This window comes from Pelophylax lessonae (assembly GCF_965119305.1).
Source record: "Pelophylax lessonae genome assembly, chromosome: 1".
Taxonomy (NCBI): domain Eukaryota; kingdom Metazoa; phylum Chordata; class Amphibia; order Anura; family Ranidae; genus Pelophylax; species Pelophylax lessonae.
In genome coordinates this window covers 664,891,597-664,917,314 of record NC_138768.1, presented here as the reverse complement: position 1 = coordinate 664,917,314, position 25,718 = coordinate 664,891,597, and the positions used below count along the sequence as shown (strand labels likewise).

Below are 25,718 nucleotides of genomic sequence, written 5' to 3'. Positions count from 1 at the left end.
ATGCGGTACTTGACCTACTTATTACCAACAATACAGACCTGATCAAGGATATAGAAATACGGGGCAACTTAGGAGACAGTGACCATAGGTCAATTAGTTTCAGTATTAATCATAGTAATAGGAAAAACCAGGGTAATATAAGAACACTGAATTTCAAAAGAGCCAATTTCCCCAAACTGCACTCTCTGCTAGAAAATATCAAATGGGATAGAACGTTGGCAACAAAGAACACGGAGGAAAAATGGGAGTGCTTCAAGAGCATACTAAACAAAGGGATTGGCCAGTGCATTCCAAAGGGAAACAAATTTAAAAGAGCAAAACTAAACTCTGGGTGGCTAAACTCCAACATAAAAATGCATATTAATACTAAAGAAAAGGCCTTAAAAAAATACAAGACTGAGGGGTCATTGGCAGCATTCAAGCATTACAAAGAGTGTAATAAGAAATGTAAAGACGAGATCAAGGTGGCTAAAATAGAACACGAGAGACATATAGCGGAAGAGAGTAAAAAGAACCCCAAAAAATTCTTTAAGTATATAAACGGTAAGAAAGCGAGGCCAGAACACATTGGCCCCATAAAAGACGACAAAGGGAATATGGCCACAGAGGACAGAGAAAAGGCGGAAGTGTTAAATAATTTCTTCTCTTCAGTCTTCACAGAAGAATCAGGGGGCTACACTAACCCAACTGGTAAGGCTAATCTAAATAATACACCTCAGGAAGTACCGCCATGGCTAACAGAGGATAGACTTAGAACTAAACTAGAGAAACTTAACATAAATAAATCACCGGGGCCGGATGGCTTGCACCCGAGGGTTCTTAAAGAGCTCAGCCAGGTGATTGCCAGACCATTATTCTTGATCTTTAAGGATAGTCTACAGACGGGTATGGTGCCAGCTGATTGGAAAAAAGCCAATGTGGTACCAATATTCAAAAAAGGGCCGAGATATTTTCCGGGTAACTATAGGCCGGTCAGCATAACATCAGTAGTCTGCAAGATTTTGGAGGGGATGTTAAGGGACCACATACAAGACTTTAGTAATGAAAATGGTATCATTAGTAGTAATCAGCATGGATTCATGAAAAATCGTTCTTGCCAAACCAATCTATTAACCTTCTACGATGAAGTGAGCTGCCACCTAGATAAAGGAAAGCCTGTGGATGTGGTGTATCTAGACTTTGCAAAGGCCTTTGACACCGTTCCCCACAAACGCTTACTGTTCAAACTAAGGAAGGTAGGTATGGAGCATAAGGTGAGTACCTGGATAGAGAACTGGCTCCAGGGGAGAGTTCAGAGGGTGGAGATAAATGGGGAGTACTCGGATTGGGCGGGTGTGGAAAGTGGGGTCCCCCAAGGTTCTGTCCTGGGGCCAATCCTGTTTAACTTATTCATAAATGATCTAGAGGAGGGGATAACCAGCACAATCTCAGTATTTGCGGACGATACTAAACTAAGCATGCCAATATCTTCTATGCAGGATGTGGAAACCTTACAAGAGGATCTGAACAAAATAATGGGGTGGGCAAATACATGGCAGATGAGGTTTAATGTTGAAAAATGTAAAATAATGCACCTGGGCATCAGTAATGCGAAAGCAAGCTACTCTCTGGGGGGGGGGGGGAAAACCTCTGGGTGAGTCTAGGATGGAAAAGGACCTGGGGGTACTGGTAGACAACAGGCTTGGCAGTGGCATGCAATGCCAAGCCGCTGCAAGCAAAGCCAACAGAATACTGGGATGTATAAAAAGGGGGATTCACTCCAGAAATAGAGATTATTCTCCCTCTCTACAAGACTCTGGTCCGGCCACATCTGGAGTATGCTGTCCAGTTCTGGGCACCGGTCCTCAGGAAGGATGTGCTGGAACTGGAGAGAGTCCAGAGAAGGGCAACAAAAATAATTAGGGGAATGGAGGACATCAGCTATGAGGAAAGACTACAAGCACTGAACTTATTCTCTCTGGAGAAAAGACGATTGAGGGGGGATATGATAATGTACAAATACTGTACTGGCGACCCTAGCATAAAGAACAAACTTTTTAGAGAAAGGGAATACAATAAGACACGTGGCCACTCACTAAAACTTGAGGAAAAACGGTTTAAGCTAAAAACACGTAAGGTGTTCTTTACTGTCAGAGCAGTGGGGATGTGGAATTCTCTTCCACAAGCAGTAGTATCAGCAGGGAGCATTGATAGTTTCAAAAAACTATTAGATGGGCACCTTAAAGACCACAACATACAGGGGTATACAATGTATGGTTAACAGCAAACACACACACACATCATAGGTTGAACTGGATGGACTGATGTCTTTTTTCAACCTCACAAACTATGTAATTTGAATAGTCTGTTAACATGGCAAAATAGTGTGATAAAGATCTTTGTTGTGATCTTTAAGAATGAATAAAGCAGCTAGGAATCGGGAAAGCATGTTTTTAGGTGTTTTTGCTGCTTAATAATATGAAAATAGTTTATTGTCTATAGTCTGGAAACCGTTTCCCTTTAAAAACACACTTAAAAAAAGGTGCACAACTGGATAACATGGTGTTTTTGTTCTTATATTTGCCTCTAGAGTTCATTAAAAAATAGTCAGTAAAATGTAACCCCTATCAGAATAACTAAGCAAAAAAGTTCACAACTTTCAGTCCACCTTACGTTTTAGTTATGGTGGAATTCATTACCCACAGTATTAGCGGCTTTTATCTTTCAGGGATGATTTTTCCTTCTTGGATAGTCTGGCTCTTTTCCCCCAGTCTGGGAGATTCACTCCTCAATTGTAAAAAAACAATAGGGATCATAAAACCACATAGTAATGGCCACAATGGGTGAGGAAAATAACATAGGTTGTGTGTGTTGCTGCGGCCCGCTGGCTCAGGAGCCGCAGATGGCATTAGCTATGCATAGGCTGGTAGTCTCTGGCTTATCTGAGAAAAGTAAGGACATATTGATTTATATAACAGTAACTAAATGCCCCAGTCAGTCTACCAAATAATTATATTACTTACATTTTGAATATTGATCTGTAACTCCAACTTGTAGTGACTAAAATCTTTTGCAAGTTCATATCCTTGATGATAGAAGGTAAAAATGCCTTGGAAGAAAGCCAGCATCTAAAAGGCAAAAAGAGAATCATGATTAAAAACTCATGCTGATATTATGCAGCTCAAATCTAACCACATTCAGCTTACAGAACAACACTAATAAAACGGTGGCCAGTTAGTTAGGGTGGGTTGACAGCCCATTCATTTCAAAAGGCATTAACGCACCAATAAAGGCCCTAAAAGAAAGTACTTTTAGAAAGGCTTTTATTTTTAACACGCAAGATACTGTTTTTTTTTTTTTTTTTTTTCTTAAAAGTATAGATGCAGGAATTCTACCACGTCCCCGTCCCCTCCCTCCACCCCCCAGCACCAAGTGGTAGTTATGGCCAAATTGCACTAATAGTGTAAGGGTTTTAAATACCAGGAGTGTGTTCTGCACAGGGTGCAGGCTTCAGGAGCACACTGTGTACAGAGTATGGGGTACCTACCAGGTTCAGGGGTGTGGGAGACACAGAGTGCAGGGTTCAAAAGTGTGCTATGTGCAGAGTTCCTTAAGGGTTCAGGAGTGTGATACGTATAGAGTGCAAAGCTCAAAGGCGCACAGCTCAACAGCAAGCTACATACAGAGTTTAGGGTGAAGGAGTACACTATGTACAGAGTTTTAGAGTGCTCTACATACAGAAGCCAGGGTACTCTACGTGCAGGCGTGCCTTACCTGCAAGGTGCTGGCGTGCCCAATATGCAGGGTGCAGGGTCAAGGCGTCCCCTACGTGCAGGGTAAAGGCATGCCAGATACATTTTTTGCACCTTTGCACTTTATGTTGGATGCAAATGTTTACAGTGGTATTATTGCACTTTATGTTGTAGTTCATTTAGATAATATAGTGTAGTGCAACCTACAGTATGTAACAGGTTATTTTACGCGGTGGGTGGAGCACTGAGTTTTTAAAGCTAGCAATCAGATACACAATTTTAGTTTTATATTATGTTAATGGTGATCACGCTGATTACACTTCTTTCCAATTGTGCCCTACGTACAGGGTGCAGGCGTGCCCTACGTACAGCGTGCAAGATTCCTAATGGGTTAAGGAATGTGCTACATACAGAGTGCAGGGATCAGGCGTTCACTATGGGCAGAGTTCACAAGCACGCTACGTACAGAAAGCAGCATTCACAAGCGCGTTACGTACAGAGGGCACCGCTCACGAGTGTGCTACATACAGAGCTCACGAGCGAACCGTGCACTAATTATGTAGCGCGCTACATAATGAATCCAGGGTTCAGGAGTGCACTACATACAGAAGGCGGGGTATGCTATGTGCAGGATTCTGAAGGCAGAGTGCACAACATACAGAGCGCTTTACGTACAGAGTTCAGGAGCACGCTAAATAATGAGTTCAGGAGTGCACTGTGTACAGAGTTTGAGGGTTCCTACAGGGGCCAGGAGTATGCTATGTACAGGGTTGAGGCATGTTTTATGCACAAAGGGCAGTGTCCAGGAATGCGCAACGTACAGAGGGCAGAGTGCAGGAGTGCACTACGTACAGAGGGCAGAATTCAGGAGTGCGCTACGTACAGAGGGCAAAGCTCAGGAGTGAATGTCACAAGCCAGTTTACAACCAAAAACGGCTTTTCCCCCAAATTACCCCCCCCCCCCCCCCCCAAGTACAGACCTCTACCTCCCAAACTGCCCCTTATTAGTATAGAGTTCGCCTCTTTATGCCTCCTAAAAAGGGGACAAAACCAGCACACCCTTGCACAGTTTTGCCCAGACATTTCATTTTAAAAAGACTTTGTTACTTTGCAGTGAAAGTATCAGCAAGTGAGGGATTATGTATTGCACAAATCGTAATCATAATCATGTTATGATTATATGCATTCAAGAGAAGCAAATATGAGACTGTCGGCATCCATCTTTAAAATAAAAAGTTCTGACAGAGGTTTGCTATTAGTGGCCCGCTTAATCCTTATCCAGAATACTAGTAACATGCACAGGCCTGCACAGACCAAATAGTTCTGGATTTAGGCTGCAGACTTTTGACCACAGCAATTATAAAACACAGAATCCTACTACACTCAGGCTAAAATAGAAAACCACTAACAGCATGTGATGCAAACAAACACTTATTGACTCAATAAAGGAAAGCCAATAAATAAAACAAATTATGGCACTATGCTAAATTAAAAATGAACTGGTATATAAATACATGTATAAAAACACAAACTGCACCAGCACAGAAAATATTATTTATGTAAAAAGAAAATGAGGCAGTAAAAAGAATCAAAATAAAAAAAAAATTTGAAAAAATAAAAACACCTTTATAGCAATATTCAGTAAATCAGACCATTCCATGCAAAAACATAAGATAATAGCTCTGATTTAGTGAAATACTGTAGGGAGATTTGTGTTCTATAGGAGCATACACCTCAAAACAGGATTCCAAGTGCGTTATGTGCTTGTTACCCTAAAAAAAAAAACAAAAAAAAAACAGACCGTTTCCTTAAAGCATGATATACAGGACAGTGCTTGTGCTGTGTAATTTGGCCCCCTGTAACACCTAAAAAACCTGGCTGATCCTGCCAGTTTCTACCCTCCCCTCTATACACTAACCACAGTGTATCATGGCTGCTGAGCCCTGACAGTGTATGTGCCTCCATCATCCGCAGCTCTCCTCTGTCTCCCTCTGTCGCCCCCCCTTGCCTGTCAGCTCTCACTAGTGCAGCTCTGTTCCCCTCCCTGCTGTTACAAAACTATGTGATCTTTACACCATCCCCTCTGTTAGATTACAACCTGTATTCTAGCTCCTGTGCTTTAAAAAAAATAAAAATGAAAAAAGCAGATTTCTACCCGTTTTCAAGGCTCCTATCGGCACTCACGTGACTCCCGGCTCTCTCCTCCTTTCCTCCCCGCCTTCCTGGCTGACGTCAGAGGAAATTCTTGGCCCCGCCCTCTGGCGATGTCAGATGGGGAGAGAAGAGAGTCGGGAGTCACGTGATCGCTGATAGGCGCTGTGAAAACAGGTAGAAATGGGCATTTTTTAAATAAAGCACAGGAACTAGAATACAGATTGTAATCTAACAGAAGGGATGGTATAAAGATAACATAGTGGTTTAACAACCAATTTAAAGCAAACTAGTCACTTGATCATAAGGGACAAATAATCCCCTCCCCATATAGCAGACGCGCTCAATGCCAGGTTACCATGAGCATTTCTGTTCACCACCCAATTGATCCTCCAGTCCACACAACCATCCTAAGCAAATACTAGAGCCATTGGTTTATTTTGTTTAAAATCCTTGAACAAATCAAGCCATCAGAACATTTTTTTAATGGACACATGGGATACTCTGATTCTTAGCTTAGTTCCATTAGCCAAACATGACAGAACAACTGTCAAATGTTTTTTTCATTTCCTGTGGATATGAGTAAAATAGTTTTGTCTCCCAAACTTGCCACAGTTCTGTTGCTTGGAAGATCAAAGGTCATAGGTGTTTCATCGATATTTCCAATATCTCCCATCTACCGTATTTCAACCATGTATGTTATCCAGTGGTCAGTGCTTTAGCCAGTGGTCAGTGGACAGTACATAAGCCAGCGGTCAGTACTTTAGCCAGCGGTCAGTACTTTAGCCAGCGGTCAGTACTTTAGCCAGCGGTCAGTGGTACATTACATTACACAGTACATTACATTAGGCCTCCAAAGCACCTGGCCACACTTCACTCAAGAAATTTGTTCAAAAGTGAGTACATCCCTCACATTTTTGTAAATATGTAATTAAATCTTTTCATGTGACACCACTGAAGAAATTACACTTTGCTACAATGTAAAGTAGTGAGTGTACAGCTTGTATAAGTGTAAATTTGCTGTCCCCTTAAAATAACTCAATACACAGCCATTATTGTCTAAACCGCTGGCAACAAAAATAAATAAAAATGTCAACATTGGGCCCAAGTTTTCAATATTTTGTGTGCCAACCATTATTTTCCAGCACTGCCTTAACCCTCTTGGGCATGGAGTTCACCAGAGCTTCACAGGTTGTCACTGGAGTCCTTTCACTCATCCATGACGACATTACAGAGCTGGTGGATGTTAGAGACCTTGTGCTCCTCCACCTTGTTTGAGGATGCCCCACATATGCTCAATAGGGTTTAGGTCTGGAGACATGCTTGGCCAGTTCATCGCTTTTACCCTCAGCTTCTTTAGCAAGGCAGTTGTCGTTTGGAGGAGTCTATGAGGTCGTTATCATGTTGGAATACCAAGTCTCCGAAAGGAGGGGATCATGCTCTGCTTCAGTATGTCACAGTACATGTCGACATTCATGGTTCCTTCGATGAACTGTAGCTCCTCATGCAGCCCCAGACCATGACACTCCCACCACCATGCTTGACTGTAGGCAAGACACACTTGTCTTTGTACCCCAAACCTGGTTGCTGCCACACTTGCTTGACACCATCTGAACCAAATAACTTTATCTTGTTCTCATCAGACCACAGGATATGGTTCTAGTAATCCATGTCCTTAGTCTGCTTGTTTTCAGCATGCCGTACGCAGGCTTTCTTGTGCATCATCTTTAGCAGAGGCTTCCTTCTGGGACGACAGCCATGCAGACCAATTTGATGCAGTGTGTGGCGTATATTCTGAGCACTGACAGGCTGACCCCCCACCCCTTCAACCTCTGCAGCAATGCTGGCAGCATCATGCGTCTATTTCCCAAAGACAACCTATGGATAGGACGCTGAGCACGTGCACTTCTTTGCTCGACCATGGTGAGACCATCTAGTCTAGGCCATCTTTATGTAGAACAACAATTCTTTTTTCAGATCCTCAGCGAGTTCTTTGCCATGAGATGCCATGTTGAACTTTCAGTGACCAGTACGAGTCACATGACACCGGGGAGGGAAAATGGCTAATTGGGACCAATTAGGACATTTTGACTTTAGGGTGTACTCCCTTTTGTTGCCAGCGGTTTAGATATTAATGGCTGTTTGTTGAGTTATTTTGAGGGGAAAGCAAATTTACACGGTTTTACAAGCTTTACACTCACTACTTTACATTGTAGCAAAGTGTAATTTCGTCAGTGCTGTCACATGAAAAGATGGAATAAAATATTTACAAAAATGTGAGGGTTGTGCTCACACACACACACACACACACAGTGCCTTGCGAAAGTATTCGGCCCCCTTGAACTTTGCGACATTTTGCAACATTTCAGGCTTCAAACAAAGATATAAAACTGTAATTTTTTGTGAAGAATCAACAACAAGTGGGACACAATCATGAAGTGGAACTGAATTTATTGGATATTTCAAACTTTTTTAACAAATAAAAAACTGAAAAATTGGACGTGCAAAAGTATTCAGCCCCCTTAAGTTAATACTTTGTAGCGCCACCTTTTGCTGCGATTACAGCTGTAAGTCGCTTGGGGTATGTCTCTATCAGTTTTGCACATCTAGAGACTGAAATTTTTGCCCGTTCCTCCTTGCAAAACAGCTCGAGCTCAGTGAGGTTGGATGGAGAGCGTTTGTAAACAGCAGTTTTCAGTTCTTTCCACAGATTCTCAATTGGATTCAGGTCTGGACTTTGACTTGGCCATTCTAACACCTGGATATGTTTATTTGTGAACCATTCCATTGTAGATTTTGCTTTATGTTTTGGATCTTTGTCTTGTTGGAAGACAAATCTCCGTCCCAGTCTCAGGTCTTTTGCAGACTCCATCAGGTTTTCTTCCAGAATGGTCCTGTATTTGGCTCCATCCACCTTCCTATAAATTTTAACCATCTTCCCTGTCCCTACTGAAGAAAAGCAGGCCCAAATCATGATGCTGCCAACACCATGTTTGACAGTGGGGATGGTGTGTTCAGGGTGATGAGCTGTGTTGCTTTTACGCCAAACATATCGATTTTGGTTTCATCTGACCAGAGCACCTCCTTCCACATGTTTGGTGTGTCTCCCAGGTGGCTTGTGGCAAACTTTAAACAACACTTTTTATGGATATCTTTAAGAAATGGCTTTCTTCTTGCCACTCTTCCATAAGGGCCAGATTTGTGCAGTATACGACTAATTTTTGTCCTATGGACAGAGTCTCCCACCTCAGCTGTAGATCTCTGCAGTTCATCCACAGTGATCATGGGCCTCTTGGCTGCATCTCTGATCAGTCTTCTCCTTGTATGAGCTGAAAGTTTAGAGGGACAGCCAGGTCTTCATAGATTTGCAGTGGTCTGATACTCCTTCCATTTCAATATTATCGCTTGCACAGTGCTCCTTGGGATGTTTAAAGCTTGGGAAATCTTTTTGTATCCAAATTCGGCTTTAAACTTCTCCACAACAGTACATCGGACCTGCCTAGTGTGTTACTTGTTCTTCATGATGCTCTCTGTGCTTTAAACGGACCTCTGAGACTATCACAGTGCAGGTGCATTTATACGGAGACTTGATTACACTCAGGTGGATTCTATTTATCATCATTAGTCATTTAGGTCAACATTGGATCATTCAGAGATCCTCACTGAACTTCTGGAGAGAGTTTGCTGCACTGAAAGTAAAGGGGCTGAATAATTTTGCACGCCCAATTTTTCAGTTTTTTATTTGTTAAAAAAGTTTGAAATATCCAATAAATTTCGTTCCACTTCATGATTGTGTCCCACTTGTTGATTCTTCACAAAAAATTACAGTTTTATATCTGTTTGAAGCCTGAAATGTGGCAAAAGGTCGCAAAAATCAAGGGGCCGAATACTTTCGCAAGGCACTGTATATATATATATATATATATATATATATATATATATACACACATATATATATATATATATATATATATATATATATATATATATATATACATACATACATACATACATACATACACACATATACACACACACACACAAACATGTATATTTAAAAAAAAATAAAGGCATTTGAATAAGTCTTGAGAGACATTCCTTACCATCTTCTCCCATTTACAGAATAGTAAAGATGGATGACAAGTATGCCCCGTATATACTCTCTCTTCCTGGGTCGCATATCAATCAAAAAATGTGCCCTATTTGTAAACTGGTCTTTACTTTCCATTTCAAAAATGACTTTCAGGACCACTTCACATGTCAACTGCACAGACCGTGGTCTGCGTTCCTGTACAATCCAGTGCGGTCAATTTGAATGGACTTAAATTGCACAGAAAGTAATACATGCAATACTTCTCAAAAATGCACTGTATTAAATAACATGAGATCTGATGCAGGCAAATTCAAAATGGTGGGGTGTTAGAAATATACTGAGACCCGCAGTAGATTGCACACCAAGTGCATTCTGGTGTGAAGTGGCCCTAAGGGTTTGTTTACACCGGCGACTGCTCTAGAATGCACCATTTACTCTTTTTCTATGAACTCTATTGAAATGTCACAAAGGAACATTTAATTTAGCTGCATTAGCCACGGTGCTGTATGAGGCGGTGGATTGTGTCACACTGCACTGAAAAAAAGTATACACCACCTGCTTTGTCTTGTGGTGGAATAGCTGCCCAACAGTCATACCGCACCTGCTGTGAACCGGCCCTAACTGAACGAATGTATACTGATGGCATCAGTAGCCTGCATAAACAATGAAAACATGTTCCGTTTCCAATTGTGGGCCAAAATGCACCTGATGCTCATTCGTATACATCTGCATTCCCATATAAAATATTGTCTGTTTTCCATCTTCAAAAGGAGGACTGAACAATGGAAAGATGAAAAGCCCATGTAAAAGTGGCCTAACCATACTATACAATTGCACATAACATTAAAAGGACAAGGTAGTTCATAAATTACAAAAAAAAAAACAAAAAAACATCAGTTTATAAGAAATTAGTGCTTCCTTTGTGTATATATATATATATATATATATATACACATACATACACACACACACATACATATATATATATATATATATATATATATATATATATATGAAAATATAAATAATTGTCCTCACTTACAGGTTCCACAAATTCAAATTTTTTCCGTTCCTGGATTTCCTGCAGTTTACACACATATTCAAGTGAAAGCTCATAAAAATGTTGTCGATTCTGCTCCACTTGGACATCTGCCTGAAAGAAGAAGAAAGAAAACAGCTGCTTAAAGCTCCAGAATAACTGAACTGTACATCTCATGCCATACCCTTTAAGGAAAAGATCTGTGCATCTCTCTCAAAGAAATTTAAGAGCTGTGTATTCAAAACAGACAGACATCATATCTTAAGCCACCTATAACCCTTTACGTGGATTTATCGTTTTACCTGAAAAGTTTTTGAAAAAGGCATGTACGGGGTAGTGCATGCAGTGTAAGTGTAAAGCTTAGTCTTACAAAGACAAGTGCACCAATTTTATACAGGACATGTCAAGTTAGACTGAAGCAGGCACTCCAAAGAACTGGAGAATAAACGCATTCTGATTCCTAGGGCTGAGGATAAGCTGTCTGAACATTTCTTTATACAGTAGAAAGAAAAAAACAACTAAAATGAAAAACATTTGTAGCTAAAACATTTTTTAGCTTTGGATAGCTTAGGGTTAAACCCCTTGGAGGGGAAAAGAATAAATATATAGAAACAAACAGGGAATTTAAGGATGACACACCATTATTACAATAGAGACCATAATGAATACTTTAAATATAAAAATATATATATATTTTTTTTTTTTTACAAAGCTGTAATTTAAAAACATTAAATATCAATATATAAATCAGAAGGTAGAATGGCAAAAATCCACTTGAAAATTTCAACATGTTTCACAGTCTCATGCCTATTCTTCAGGACATCAAATTTCTTCATAGAATAAAATGCCATATAGTAGTGACTTTCGTCTATTAAACACATAATCCAAAATGAGTAAATAATAACTGCAGCTCTATAAGGTGAAACGAACAGAACACTCAAAATATATATTTTTTCGACATTAAAAAATAGCAGTCCACCTATCCCACAAGAGGATTGGGGCTGGCCATTAAAGAAAAAAAAATATACAGAAAATAAAATACAGAAAACCAAACAAAACTTTAGAAAAACTTTCTATGAAGAAATCTGATGTCCTAAAAAAGTGGCATAAGACCACAAAACGCGTTGACATTTTCTAGTCTTCTGATTTTTATATCGATATGTAATATTTTTAATTTATGTCTTTGTTCATAATTTTTTTTTTTTTTTTTTAAGATTTAAAGTACTCATTATGGTCTCTAGAAGAGCTGCACGATTCTGGATAAAAATGAGAATCACGATTTTATTTGCTTACCCTAGGGGCAGTCCCAGAGGGTATATCCTCTCACTTCCTGCTACAGCAAATCAGTTATGTCCCAAAGCAATGTTTAGAGAATTTAACCCAACCCAACTCAAAAACAGAGGGGCGGGTACTACGTCTGTCAATGAGCTTAAGAGAAAAGGATTTTACGGTAAGATTTTACAAAAATCAATTTTTCTCTGTCGCTCATTGACAGACGTAGTCCTCCTTGATTAATATCGACTCGGGACGTCCCAAAGCAGTGCCACAAATGAGGGGTGGGAAAATGGAAATCAAAAACCAATCTAGAAGGCCCAACCGATGCCAACTAGAAGTTTTAAAGGCTCATCAATCACACAATGAGACTCAACTGAAATTCCAACGGAAAAAAACCCTCGAGGTAGACCACCGGTCTCCTCAAATTGCAGCCTGCAAAACCTTGCGGCCAATTGAGGCATCCGCCGATGCCATCACATCAACTTTATAAAATTTTGTAAAAGGTATGAACCGACGACCAGGTAGCCGCCCTTGCACACCTGGACCACTGACGCCTGATGGCGGTAGGCCCAGGAAGTACTGAGCGCTCGAGTGGAGTGCGCCTTAACAGGAACGGAGGATTCCGACCCTTAATATAATAAGCCTGTACCACCATCTGTCTAATCCATTTGGAGATAGTCGCGGCAGATGCAGGCAACCCCTTTCTGGGGCCATCCGTGATCACAAAAAGTGAATCCGTCTTACGGAACGATTCCGTAGTCTTCAGGTATACTCCGATTGCCCGAACCACATCCAAGGAATGCAACGCATATTCCTGAGGATGATTGGGCTTAGAACACAAGGAAGGTAGCACAAAATCTTCATTCAGATGAAAATCTGAAACCACCTTAGGAAGAAAGGATGGCTTCGGATGAAGAACTACCTTATCCTTATGAACCACTAGATATGGGGAATGGCATGATAATGCAGCCAGTTCTGACACCCTGCGTGCAGAAGTGACAGCCACCAAGAAGGCCACCTTCTGGGATAATGTAAGCAAGGGAATCTCCCTGATATTTTCAAAGGGAGGTTTCTGAAGAACCGACAAACACCAAATTAAGATCCCAGGGCGGTAAGGGCGCGCGCACTGGCGGAGCCAAGTGCCGCACCCTCTGGACACCAAGGAATGAGTAGCCCAAGGCTTCTGAAAGAAGATTGCTAATGCTGAAACCTGACCCTTGATAGTGCTCAAGGATAGTTTCTGCTCAACCCCCTTTTGCAGAAAAGCCAAGATTCGGGTCACCGAATAGGTACGTGGGGGAAATTCCAAAGATTCACACCACGCAATATAAGTCTTCCATGTGTGAAAATAGACTTTGCTGGAAGTCGCTTTCCTTGCTTTAATTAGAGTAGGAATAACTGAAGCTGACAACCCTCTGTCCTTCAGTACCTGGGTCTCAATAGCCAGGCCATTAAAACCAGCGACTGTAAAGCACGATGGAAGATCGGTCCTTGAGACCGCAGATCCTCCCTGAGAGGAAGTCTCCAAGGAGCGTCCGCGACTAGCCTGTCCAAGTCGGCGTACCCGGCTTGACGAGGCCAGCTCGGAATTTCCAGGATAACTGGAGTTCCCTCCACCTCTATCCTGCGGAGAAATCTCAGCAGCAATTTGAGAGGGGGGAAGACATATAGTAGCTGATGCTGCCTTTACAGGCCGTTCAGCGCGTCTGCTGCGTCCGCTAGAGGATCGCGGGTGCGAGCCCTGTTGAGCCAACCTACCAACAGATCCATATCCGGGGTGCCCCAATGAAGGGACAGCTGGTGAAATACCTCTGGATGAAGAGACTATTCCTCTTGATCCAGAATCTGACGGCTGAAATAATCTGCCTGTCCACCCCCGTGATAAATATCGCAGATAGAACTGGAACAACTGTTCCCCCAATAAGAATGTTGGCCACTTCTATGGCCGCCAGGGCACTCTTGGTGCCCCTTGGTGATCGACCTAAGTCATGACCGTGGCATAGTTCGATTGGATCCGAACCGGGCTGCCCTGGAGCTGCTCGGTCCAGTAAATCAGACAAAGTCTGATCGCTCTCAGTTCCAACACATTTATCGGTAACCTGAAATTTATCAGAAGAAACGACTTCCCCTGGCCGAGCATCGGAGACCGAAGCCACCAGACCAGAGCCTCCCTGGTCTGCTCACTCAATCGGATCCGATTGTCCAGGGAATCGGGATTCCGATTCCATATGAGAAGAATCTCCTCTTTGGAGAATTCGGGTATGAGACTGGGCAAACGGTACTGCCTCTAAGGAGGCGACCATCAATCCCAGCCAGTTGACGGAAAGCAACATCCGAATCATTGACTGAATCTTCTGGAGTTTCTCCGCATGGAGAAACACTCTTGCCAAGGATGTATCCAAAATTAGGCCCAGATAGTTCAGTCTCCTGTTGGGAACCAGGGATGATCTTTGGGAAAAGCAACGAAAACGCTGATGTCCTGCGAAGATGGGGATATAAGGATAGGCATCCTAAATGTCTATGGAGGCCAGAAAATCCCCCTGATGCAGGGAGGCCACCACTGTATGGATGGACTCCATCTCTTCCAAGACCAGAATTGGACGCACCTAGCCCTTTTTCCTGGGCATTGTGAACAAGTTCGACTAGAACTCCTCCAAGGAATGGGAACTACCACTGCTTGTTGCATCAAGCTGTCCCCCGCAAGGCTTTTAAGCGACCCGGGGATGTCGACTATTGGAAGGGAAGAATCGCACCGGTGGAAGTGATCGAAACTTGATCTTGTATCCCGACCATATGACCTTGCGAACCCCTTTATCCGGGATTCTGGAAAGCCCTGGATCCGGAAACCGATGAAGACGTCCCCCAACCCTAGAGATGGGTGGGGCCCATTCTGTCAATCCAACGGGATAACAGTGGCTTTATTTAGTCTGGAAATCAGTGAGTCCACTATTGGTGGTACCGTCCATCTTTGTAATGAGGGATTCCTCAAAATGATAGCACCTAGCCATGCGTTTGGAAATAGCAGGGCTCATTTACGGATGACCCTATTTGGGCAAGGGAAACCCTTCACCATTTTGGTAGGCTTGATAGTACCAAAAAAGGAATATGAGTCTCAGCTACCTCTGCCGGTGTAACCTCAAGATTTAAGATTTCCCGGACAGACACAACTAGTGCTTCCACCAACGCTTCTTGTGCTATGGCGGAGGCAGAAGCGTCCTCCTTACTGTCTGAGGAGACCGTACCTGAGACAACAACCCCAGAAAAGGGACTGCAATGACCAGCTCAGAATCCGTATCTGAGGTATCAGAGGACATAGGGGTAGGCGGGGGTCGCTCTTCTTGACCCCCGTCCCTGAAAGGCTACCTCCACCCGGGATACCAAAGACTCCAAAACTGCTGATAATGCATCATCACAAGTGGGGTACTGGAGGGTCCTGCGGCCACCCTGAGGGGGATCAGGTGGGGATACATGTGTGGCAGGGTTCATGTAACAAGACACTTGCCAGCAAACACAAAAAAATTAATTGCAAGAAAAAAACATTTTTTTTTTTTTCCTTTTTCTTTTTTTTTTTTTTTTTTTTAACTTAGTCCCCCAGCGCAGTAGCGCCCCTCAGTCTACCTGCTTGGACCCCTCAGAAAGAGAGAGAGAGAGACCCCAAGGCTCACCTGATGCACAGAAGTTTCTTATCAACCTGCTTCCAGCACTGTCTGTTACAGACAGGAAGTCTTTGGCTTTCTTTCCCTGGGCCAAGGAGGCGGCTCCGCCCCTTTACACGCCTTCCGGCGCCTCCCAATTACTCCACGAGGTGTTTGGTCACCTCAAACATGGCCGCCCCCATGCTGGAGACATGAGGCTACGCCAATATGGCGGCCTCGTGCGATCTGCAGGAAAATGGCGGCGGCCTGTGTAGGATAGCGGCGGCTTGCAAGTTAGCAGCGGCCTGCGGGATGTGTGCATTCGGCCTGTGCGGCCTGCAGAAGTGCCTCAGCCTGCGAGAGGTGTCCTCGGCCTGCGGGAGGCTGTGTGGCCTGTGGAAGTGACCGGCTTTCTGGAGGGATGGCGATCTGTGGCTGCAGTAACTAAGGCATAGGCATCGGCCTGTGTACACACTAGACAGGTAGGATACCTCTATACCTCAATAGTAATGCCTTTTAGTAGTCTGCCACTGACTTCAGTCACCCTTACAGTCATATAGTGACTTTAGATAGTCAGCTCCCAAACCAAGCCTCCTGGTTTCTATTTACAAAAATCACACTCAAATTGGGAGATCTGTGACCTGTTATAGGATAGAGGGGAGACCCAGAAACTGAGTGTCCGACCATCCCAGAGAGGGGCCCGCGTCCACCAACAAACCCGACAGGGGGAGAGGGGGAACATTCTACTCACCATACCGGAACCAGGCGGGCGCCAACTCCTGACAGAACCCCTCTCCACCGGGTGGGGGGGGGGGCTGTCGACCAATACGGACGCCGTGACTCTGTTGGTCATTGGCGTCCAGGCGAGACGTTTAACTCGCAGGGTCAGTCCCCGTCCAGTGGGACTATGTCGCGGCCGACCCAGCGCGGAGCTATGGCCTGCACGCGCTCGTAGGCTGAACTGGGGTGACCACTGGATCTCAACATCCAGCCCGTCGCCCAGTTTCAGCGTACTTGCTTGAAGATCTCACAGGAACACTGGAGAAAAAAAGCTGTCTAAAAAAAGTATTTCTAAAAAAATCCAGCCAGGACCGAAGATCCTAGCAAGGAATCTAGGTCCTTACTCCTAACTAGACAGAAAAAAACTTGATTTGCTGTAGCAGGAAGTGAGAGGATATACCCTCTGGGACTGCCCCTAGGGTGTGGCCAGAACGTTTTCTTTCCTGTCTAGTCCTACTCCTGTAGAGGGCAGTATAACCCGAGTTGATATTAATCAAGGAGGACTACGTCTGTCAATGAGCGACAGAGAAATATTGATTTTACCTTGTAAGCAACAAGTGTCAGAAAAACGGTTAGTCTTTAAAGGGATTGTAAAGGCAGAAGGTTTTATTTCTATCTTAATGCATTCTATGCAATAAAGCATTAAAGTGATTGTATAGTCTCGTTTTTAAAGAGAAAAAAAAAACACAACAACAAACATGTTATACTTACTTGCTCTGTGCAGTTGGTTTTGCACAGAGTGGCCCGGATCCTCCTCTTCTCGGGTCCCTGGCTAAAGCTCCTGGCCCATCCCTCCTGTTGAGTGCCCCCACAGCAAGCAGCTTGTTGTGGGAGCACCACCAGAGCCGAGTCACAGCTTTGCGTGTCCATTCAGACTCGCAGCCACGACCTGGCCCTCGGCTCTCTCTCTTCTGATTGACTGACTGACCTTGATTGACAGCAGTGGGAGCCAATCCTGCCATCTTAGCCAATGAGGAGAGGAGTCCTGGGCAGATGAGACACTTCTGCAACATCGCTGGATAGAGATGGGCTCAGGTAAATATTAGGGGGGCTAAGGAAGGCTGCTGCACACAGAAGGTTTTTTTTATCTTCCTGCATATAATGAATATATGAATACACATAACATATGAATAATATAAAAAAAAAAAAAAAAAAAAAACAAACATTCTGGCTTTACAATCCCTTTAAGATAAAAAAAAAAAAAGTGTGCAGCAGCCCCCCTCATTCTTACTTGCCCCCATGTGCTGTGTCCGTCAATGAACATCAGAGAAATGGATTTTGCGGTAAGTCAAAAATCCTATTTTCTCTTTTGTTCCTTGACAGACACAGCTCTTCATCTTCATGATAGTAGGGACGTCATAAAGCAGTGTCAAACATGAGGGGTGGGAACAGCAGAAAACAATTTCCCCAAGATTAAAATAAACATAGCCAACCAGGTAACATGGAGCTCAACTATTAATAACTGGAGCTCACCTTAAAAAAAAACACCCTCGAAGAGGACAAGTCCTCTAAATAGAAGCCTGCAAAACTTTGTGGCCAAAAGAAGCATCTGCCAACACATCCACTTTATAAAACATTGTGAATGTGTGTACAGATGACCAGGTGGCTGCCTTGCAAACCGGCACCACTTACGCCTGATGACAGATGAAGGCCCAGGAGGCACTAAGCGCCCAAGTAGAGCGTGCCCTGACAGGGAAAGGAGGAACCTGACCCTTAATAGAATAAGCCTGAACCACAGTCTGTCTGATACATCTGTAAATGGTCGCAGCAGAAGCAGCCAGCGCCTTGCGAGGTCCATCCATAAGGACAAATAGTGAGTCTGACTTCCGAAACCACTCCATAGCTGCCAGGTACACCCTAATTGCCAAACCACATCCAGGGAATGCAAGGCAACTTCCTTAAGATGCTTAGGCTTGGGACACAGGGAGGGCAACACAATGTCTTCGATCAGATGAAAATCAGAGACGACCTTTTGAAGGAACGATGGACATGCCGAAGAACCACCTTATCCCTGTGAACCACTAGGTAAGGTAAACGACAAGAAAACTCCGCCAGCTCAGACACCCTGCGTGCAGGAGTAATAGCCACCAAAAAGGTCACCTTATGGGACAATGTAAGTAGGGGAATCTCCTCAGATTTCTGGAGGAATCTCAGGTTTCTGGAGAACTGACAACACCAAATTGAGGTACCACGGCGGCAATGGAGACCACACCGGGGGAACCAAGTCTCTCGCTCCCTGGAGAAAGGTACGCACTAAGGAGTGTGTGGCCAACGGACATTGAAAGAAAATCGCCAAGGGCGAGACCAGGCCTTTGATAGTACTCAAGGCCAGACACTGCTCGACCCCTCACTGGAAGAAGGCCATGATCTGAGTAAAAAAAGAAAAGGAGCGAGGGTGAACCTGCAGGGATTCACACCACGCAATGTATGTCTTCCAAGTACAATGGTAAATATTTCCGGGAAGTAGATTTTCTAGCTTTTAAAAGTGTAGGAATTCAGATTCACAAAACCCTCTATTCTTCAGCACCTGGCTGTCAAAGCCAATAACTGTAAAGCAGGATGGAAGATCGGTCCTTGGGACATGAAATTATATTTGGTATGGAGCCAAGTCCTGTGTGCTACGGGAGCTATCCGCACCAGCTGCGTGTATGATGTGCCTATTCCTTATGACTTACAAGTGAGTGCAATGATTTTATTGTTGTGTATGAATAAATTGTTCAAGCAATGTTGCACTAGTGGAGGCTGTCATTTCTTTCACATGTATGGGAGCTTAGTTTTACATGATTCGGAGCATCGTTCTTGTGGGGATTGATCAACTGGATGTCGAGACTGCATTTCATACACAATGCGATATCAGCTTATTCACGAGAGTGATTAAGCATTGTGTTCTGGTGAGTGGCCATTTGACATCATTGTGTGGCACTTGGTGGTGGAATAAGTGGTGATCTCATCCTAATCCGCACGTCTATCTGGACTTGTATCTGGATCTATTATTTGGAGAGTTTTTTTCTACTCTGAATTGGAGGACTGTGGGACTTTTGTATGGTTATTCATGCATTGATCACTATTAAGCCTGCATGTTTTTCACCTTGCGCTACTATATTTGTTATTAAGGAGCCCTGCTTGTTATACCAAATATTATCATTTCATGTATTCATTTTAAGTAGCTGCAATATTATTTACCATTGGTTATTTATTGGGTAATAAATTATTACCACCACCTGAAGCGCATTGGTCTCAGCTTTTGGTGATTACATTAGGTACTCATTGAGTGAGAGTTTACTCTGGTCCTTGGGACAGCAGATCTTCCCTGAGAGGAAGTCTCCAAGGAACATCGGCGACCAGCCATACCAGATTGGCGTACCAAGACCTGCGAGGCCAGTCTGGAGCCACTAGGATAGCCGGAATCCCTTCTGCTTCGATCCTGCGCAGGAGTCTCGGCAGAAGCTTGAGAGGAGGAAAGGCGTAAATCAGATGATACTGACTCCAGGGAGCCACTAAGGTGTCTGTGGCGTCGGCTAGAAGATCCCGAGACCGTACCACAAACCTCTGTACTTTTCTGTTGAGGCGAGAGGCCAACAGATCCACCTCGGGAGTCCCCCACCAGAGACACAACTGATGGAACACCTCCGGATGAAGTGACCATTCTCCTTGGTCAAATGCCTGTTGACAGATAGTTTGTCTGCCAATTTTCGACTCCTAGAATGTGCACAGCAGAGATAGCTGGAACAAACCTTTCTACACACCTTAGAATGTCGGCTGCTTACTGAGCCGCCAGAACACTTACGGAGAGATGATTCAAACAACACAGAAAAAGCCGCTCAGGCAAGGCAAAAACACCTAGGTGCCGGTCGGATCCGCCGTCCAGTAATTAGATATTCAAGGAAAAAGTTTGACCGCACTCAAAAGTAGATAAACTTGAAGTGTTTATTCCCATAAGTTGAAAGCGACAATGCATCACACAGACATGGACATGGTTGACGCGTTTCATGACTATGGGTCGCTTACTCATAACCAATCATTGCCACTTCTTGTGCCCCCTTGGTGATTGACAAAGGCCACGGCCGCGGCATTGTCTGATTGGATCCGTATCGGACACCCCTTCTGTGGTAAAAATCGGGGAAGAACTTAATTTCCAAGAAGAAGTCCTGGAGAATGAAGCCACCAAACCAGGGACCCCCTTGTGTTTCGGCTCAACAAGATCAGATTGTCCAGAGACTGAGGAACCTTGTTTCGTTTCACCAGATTTTCCTTTTGCAGAGATCTCATATGGAACTGTGAAAACAGGACCACCTCAAAAAAAAGGTAGACACCATCAGGCCCAGCACCAGCATGCAAGCCCGCAGAGATGACTATCTGCTGGACAGCAGAAGCCGAATTGCCTTCTGCAACTTGTGAAGTTTTTCCAGAGGAAGGAACACTCTGGCTGAGTCAGATCCAGATAGTTCAGGCTCATGGACCGGACCAGAGCAGATTTCTGAAGATTCAAAATCCAACCGAACTCCCTCAGCATTTGCAGAGTAACCTCCAAGTTGGCGAACAGAGCAGTCAAAAGTCAGCTCGCAAAAGCAGATCGTCCAGGTACCCCAGTATCACAATCCCCCACTGGCGCAGTAATGACAGAACCGGGCTCAATACTTTTGTGTAGACCCGAGCAGCGGAAACGAGACCAAAGGGTAATGCCACAAATTGATAATGCTCCTCGCCCACGGCAAAGCGGAGGAAGCGCTGATGGGCGACACATATGGGGATGTGAAGGTAGGCGTCCTTGATGTCCATGGAGGCGAGAAAATCCTCCTGATGTAGTGACACCACAGCCGTGCGAATAGATTCCATGCAAAACTTCTGTACCCACACAAAGCAGTTTAGCGCCTTGAAGTCCAGGATGGGACATACCTTGTCCTCCTTGCTGGGAACCATAAACAGGTTTGAGTAGAAACCTTGAAAAAGTTCAGACATCCGAACCAGAACAATCACCCCTTGAAGTAACAAGTCTTGCACTTCCTCATAGAGATCCTTTAAGCGATCTGGGGATAAGTGCAGGTTGGAAAGGAAGAACCTTTCCGGGGGAATATGATCGAAACTCGATCTTGTAGCCGGAGCGAATTACTTTGTGGACCCACTTGTTCTGGGATTAGGAAGGTCCAAAGATCCAGAAAACAGCGAAGACATCCCCCTATATGGTTGAGGGCACCCCTTCATGCGGAGGAATTTTTATCCGCAGGTTTGGTAGAACCCGCTCTCGGTTTGCCCAATCAAGGCTCCTTGGAACCTCCAGTGAAGGACCTGAAGGGTTTAGATCCCTTGTCTTGAGACCCTGAGGGACGAAAAGGATGCTTGTGAGCCGAAAAGGAAGGTCCCCATCTGAAACGGAACTCTACACTTGAAAGCCTGAGGAAGAAGAGTACTCTTCCCCCCCTGTGAGGCCTTTGATGATGTCATCCAAGGAAGCTCCAAACAGGTGATCCCCCAATGAATGGAAGATCGGAAAAAGCCTTCTTAGAAGCCTGGTCCGCAGACCAGCATTTCAGCCAGATAATGCGCTGCAGGACCACTGCTGAGACAGGCAGTCTAGAAATCAGGGGAGCGGCATGCAAAAAGACGTCACAGGCGAATTGTAGTTTTTGGACCAAATGATACGCCAGCTCTACAAAAGCAGTAAGGAGCCGTTTCTCCTCCAGGTCCCGGCGTAAAATTTTGGTCCCTTCAGTCATAGCTTGTGACACCAGGGTGATGGTAAACACCCCCCTAACCGATCCAGCCACAGTGAACATATGGCGGGTCAAGGCCTCCGACCTCCTATCAGAGAGAGCAGGGACTCTTCAACTGGTATTACAGTGGCTTTATTCAACCTTGAAACCGGGGAGTCCACTACAAGAGGTACCGTCCATTTTTTAAGGATAGACTCCTCATAAGGGTACTGCAATACAAAACACTTAGGGATTGCAAAGCTGTGTTTTGAGGACCCCCCACGCAAAGCTGCGTTTTGAGGACCCCCACTGTTTTGAGACAATATCGTCAAAGAAGGCGGGAAATGGGAACACCCACGCCGCTTTGGGGGACCTGTGGGTGCCAAAGGTGACCCGCACCTCTGATGCTGTGTTAGTCGTTCCTTCCATATGTAAGGTTTCCCGTACCGATACAATCAGTGCATCCACTGGCGCCTTTTTATGTGTGGCTAGTGGACCAGAGGAATCATCCACACTATGCGAGCATGCAGGGTAATGAAGATGAAGAGCTTTGTCTGTCAATAAACGAAAGAGAAATGGGATTTTTGACAGACACAGCTTTCCAGAATTCTGACCCATTGGCTTATATTGCCCCCTACAGGAGTAGGACACTAGGCAGAAAAAAGAACTTGGCTCCTAGGTGGTATACTCCCCTCTGCTACAGGTCTTCAGTTTTGTAACAAGCAGTGTCAGAAGTAATACAACTGCAAAAAGGGTGGGCGCTGTGTCCGTCAATGAACTCAGAGAAATGGATTTTTCACGCAAATCAAAAATCCCATTTTCTCTTTCGTTCATTGACAGACACTGCTCCCCAGAATTCTGAACCATTGGAACGTCCCCAAGCAGTGCCAAACATGAGAGGTGGGACAACAAAAAAATCCCAAGGCTAACACAATAGCCAAACAGGTAAACAGGAGCTCAACAAAAAAACTGGAGCCCATCTGAACAATACACCCCCAAAAAGGGAACAGACCCTCTAAAAAGCAGCCTGCAAAACCTTGCGGCCAAAGGAAACATCCGCAGATGCCAACACTTGACTTAATAGAACTTAGTGAAAGTGTGCACGGATGACCATGTGACCGCCTTGCAAACCTGCGTCACTGACGCCTGACGGAAGGCCCAAGAAGCACTATGTGCCCCAGCAGAGTGCACTGTGACAGGGAAAGGAGGAACTTGACCCCTGATCAGATAGGCCTGAGTCACTGTCTGTCTGATTAATCTGGAAATGGTCGCCAACAGCCCTTTTCTTGGCCCGTCCCTGATGACAAACTGAGTCTGGCATCCAAAAAGACTCTGTAGCTGCCAGATACACCCGAATCACCCGATCCACATCCAGAGCATACAACGCAAATTCTTTAGGATGTTTGGGCCTGGGACACAGGGAAGGCAACACAATGTCTTCAATCAAATGGAAATTAGAAACTACCTTAGGAAGGAACGCCTGACATGGGTGAAGAACCACCTCATCTTTGTGGACCACCAAGTAAGGGGTGCGACAAGATTCCATCACCAGTTCCGACACCTTGCGAGCAGAGGTGATCGCCACCAAAAAAAGCCACCTTCTTGGACAGTGTAAGCAAGGGAATCTCCCGAATATTCTCAAAGCGAGGTTTCAGGAGAACTGAAAGAAACAAGTTCAGATCCCATGGCGGTAAGGAAGACCGCATCGGTGAAGTCAGATATCGGACCCCTTGAGCAAAAAGGTACGCACCAGGGTACCCACCAAGGCCGACACCTGGCCCTTGTACTCCAGGCCAATTTCTGCTCAACACCCCATTGAAGGAAGGTCAAAATTCGAGCCACCGTATAAGAACGAGGGTGAACACCAATTGACTCCACAAAATATAGGCTAGTCCGGTGCCACTAGAATTAACAGAATCCCCTCAGCCTCGATTCTGTGCAAGAGCCACAGCAGAAGCTTGAGAGGGGGGAAGGTGTAGATCAGTCGATACTGGCCCCACGTCCGCCAGAGGATCCCGTGACCTTGCTAAAAACCTTAGTACCTTTCTGTTAAGCTGGAACACCAACAGATCCATCTTAGGGGGTGCCCCAAGTTTCACCTACCAGTTTTTAATTCCTGGAATCTGTACCGCGGCTAGGGCCGGAACGAAGCGTTCCGCCCACTGGAGAATGCCAGCTACTTCCAGAGCCACCAATATACGCTCTGTTCCGCCCTGGTGATTGACATAAGCCACCGCCGTGGCATTGTCTGTCTGAATCCGTACCGGAAGCCCCCAGAGCTGATTTGCCAGTGATACAGGAACAGCCTGATCACCCCGGAGTTCCAAGACATTTATCCGCAGTCTGGACTCTTCACGTGTCCAAACACCCGAAGCAGACTTTTGGTTATTCAGAAGCCAACTGAGCGCCCTCAGGGTCTGTATAGTGATCTCCACGTTGTCCATCAGGGAGCAGAGCTCCTTGCTCACAAGAGGAGGTCGTCCAGATAACCTCCCCACCCAGACAGACTGGCATCCATGGTGACCACTGTCCAATACAAGGGGAGAAGAAATTTGCCCTGTCGAAGAGCCGGAGAGTGAAGCCACCAGACCAGAGACCCCTTGGTTTCCTGGCTCAGCCGAATCGGATTGTCCAGAGAATTCAGACACTTATCCCATTTGACCAAGATCTCCCTTTAAAGAGACCTCGTATGGAACGGTGCAAACAGGACCACCTCAAAAGGTAGATAACATGAGGCCCAGCACCCGCATGCAAGTCCGGAGGGATGACCATCTGCTGGTCAGCAGGAGATGAATCCAACTTCAGGAGTTTGTCCAGAGGAAGGAACACTCTGGCTAGAGCTGAATCCAGAGCCACACCCAGATAATCCAATTTTCTGGATGGAAACAGAGCAGACTTTTGGTTATTCAGAAGCCAACCAAACGCCCTCAGGGTCTGTATAGTGATCTCCATGTTGTCCATCAGGGCAGGACAGGACCTTGCTCATAAGAGGAGGTCATCCAGATAGCCCAGTAGCACAATTCCCCCGTTGAAGTAGCAATGCCAGAACCAGGGCCAACACTTTTGTGAAGTAAGCATCCTTGATGTCGATAGAGGCAAGAAAATGCCCCTGATGCCACCACCATGCGAATGGACTCTATTCTGAACTTCTGTACCTGCACAAAGCAGTTCAAAGCATTGAGGTCCAGAATCAGACGTACCTTGCCCTCTCTCTTTGAGACCATGAACAGGTTTGAATAAAAACCCTGAAACTGTGCCAAGGCCAGAACCAGAACAATCACACCCTGAAGCAGCAGGTCTTGTACTGCCCCAAAGAGAGCTTTC

The 25,718-nt window shown here is 44.7% G+C and overlaps 1 protein-coding gene across 2 annotated transcripts in view; it reads right to left on the bottom strand.

The window, feature by feature from the left end:
- The window catches only part of ARHGAP10 (Rho GTPase activating protein 10), a 704,315-nt gene that overhangs the window by 409,259 nt on the left and 269,338 nt on the right, over positions 1–25,718 (bottom strand). For both annotated transcript variants that reach the window (XM_082261305.1, XM_082261306.1), the window contains 2 exons: positions 11,018–11,128; positions 3,003–3,107 (listed from right to left, as the gene is read on the bottom strand). In XM_082261305.1, coding sequence (XP_082117431.1) covers positions 3,003–3,107; positions 11,018–11,128 — 216 coding nt within the window. The remainder of the gene's footprint in view (positions 1–3,002; positions 3,108–11,017; positions 11,129–25,718) is intronic.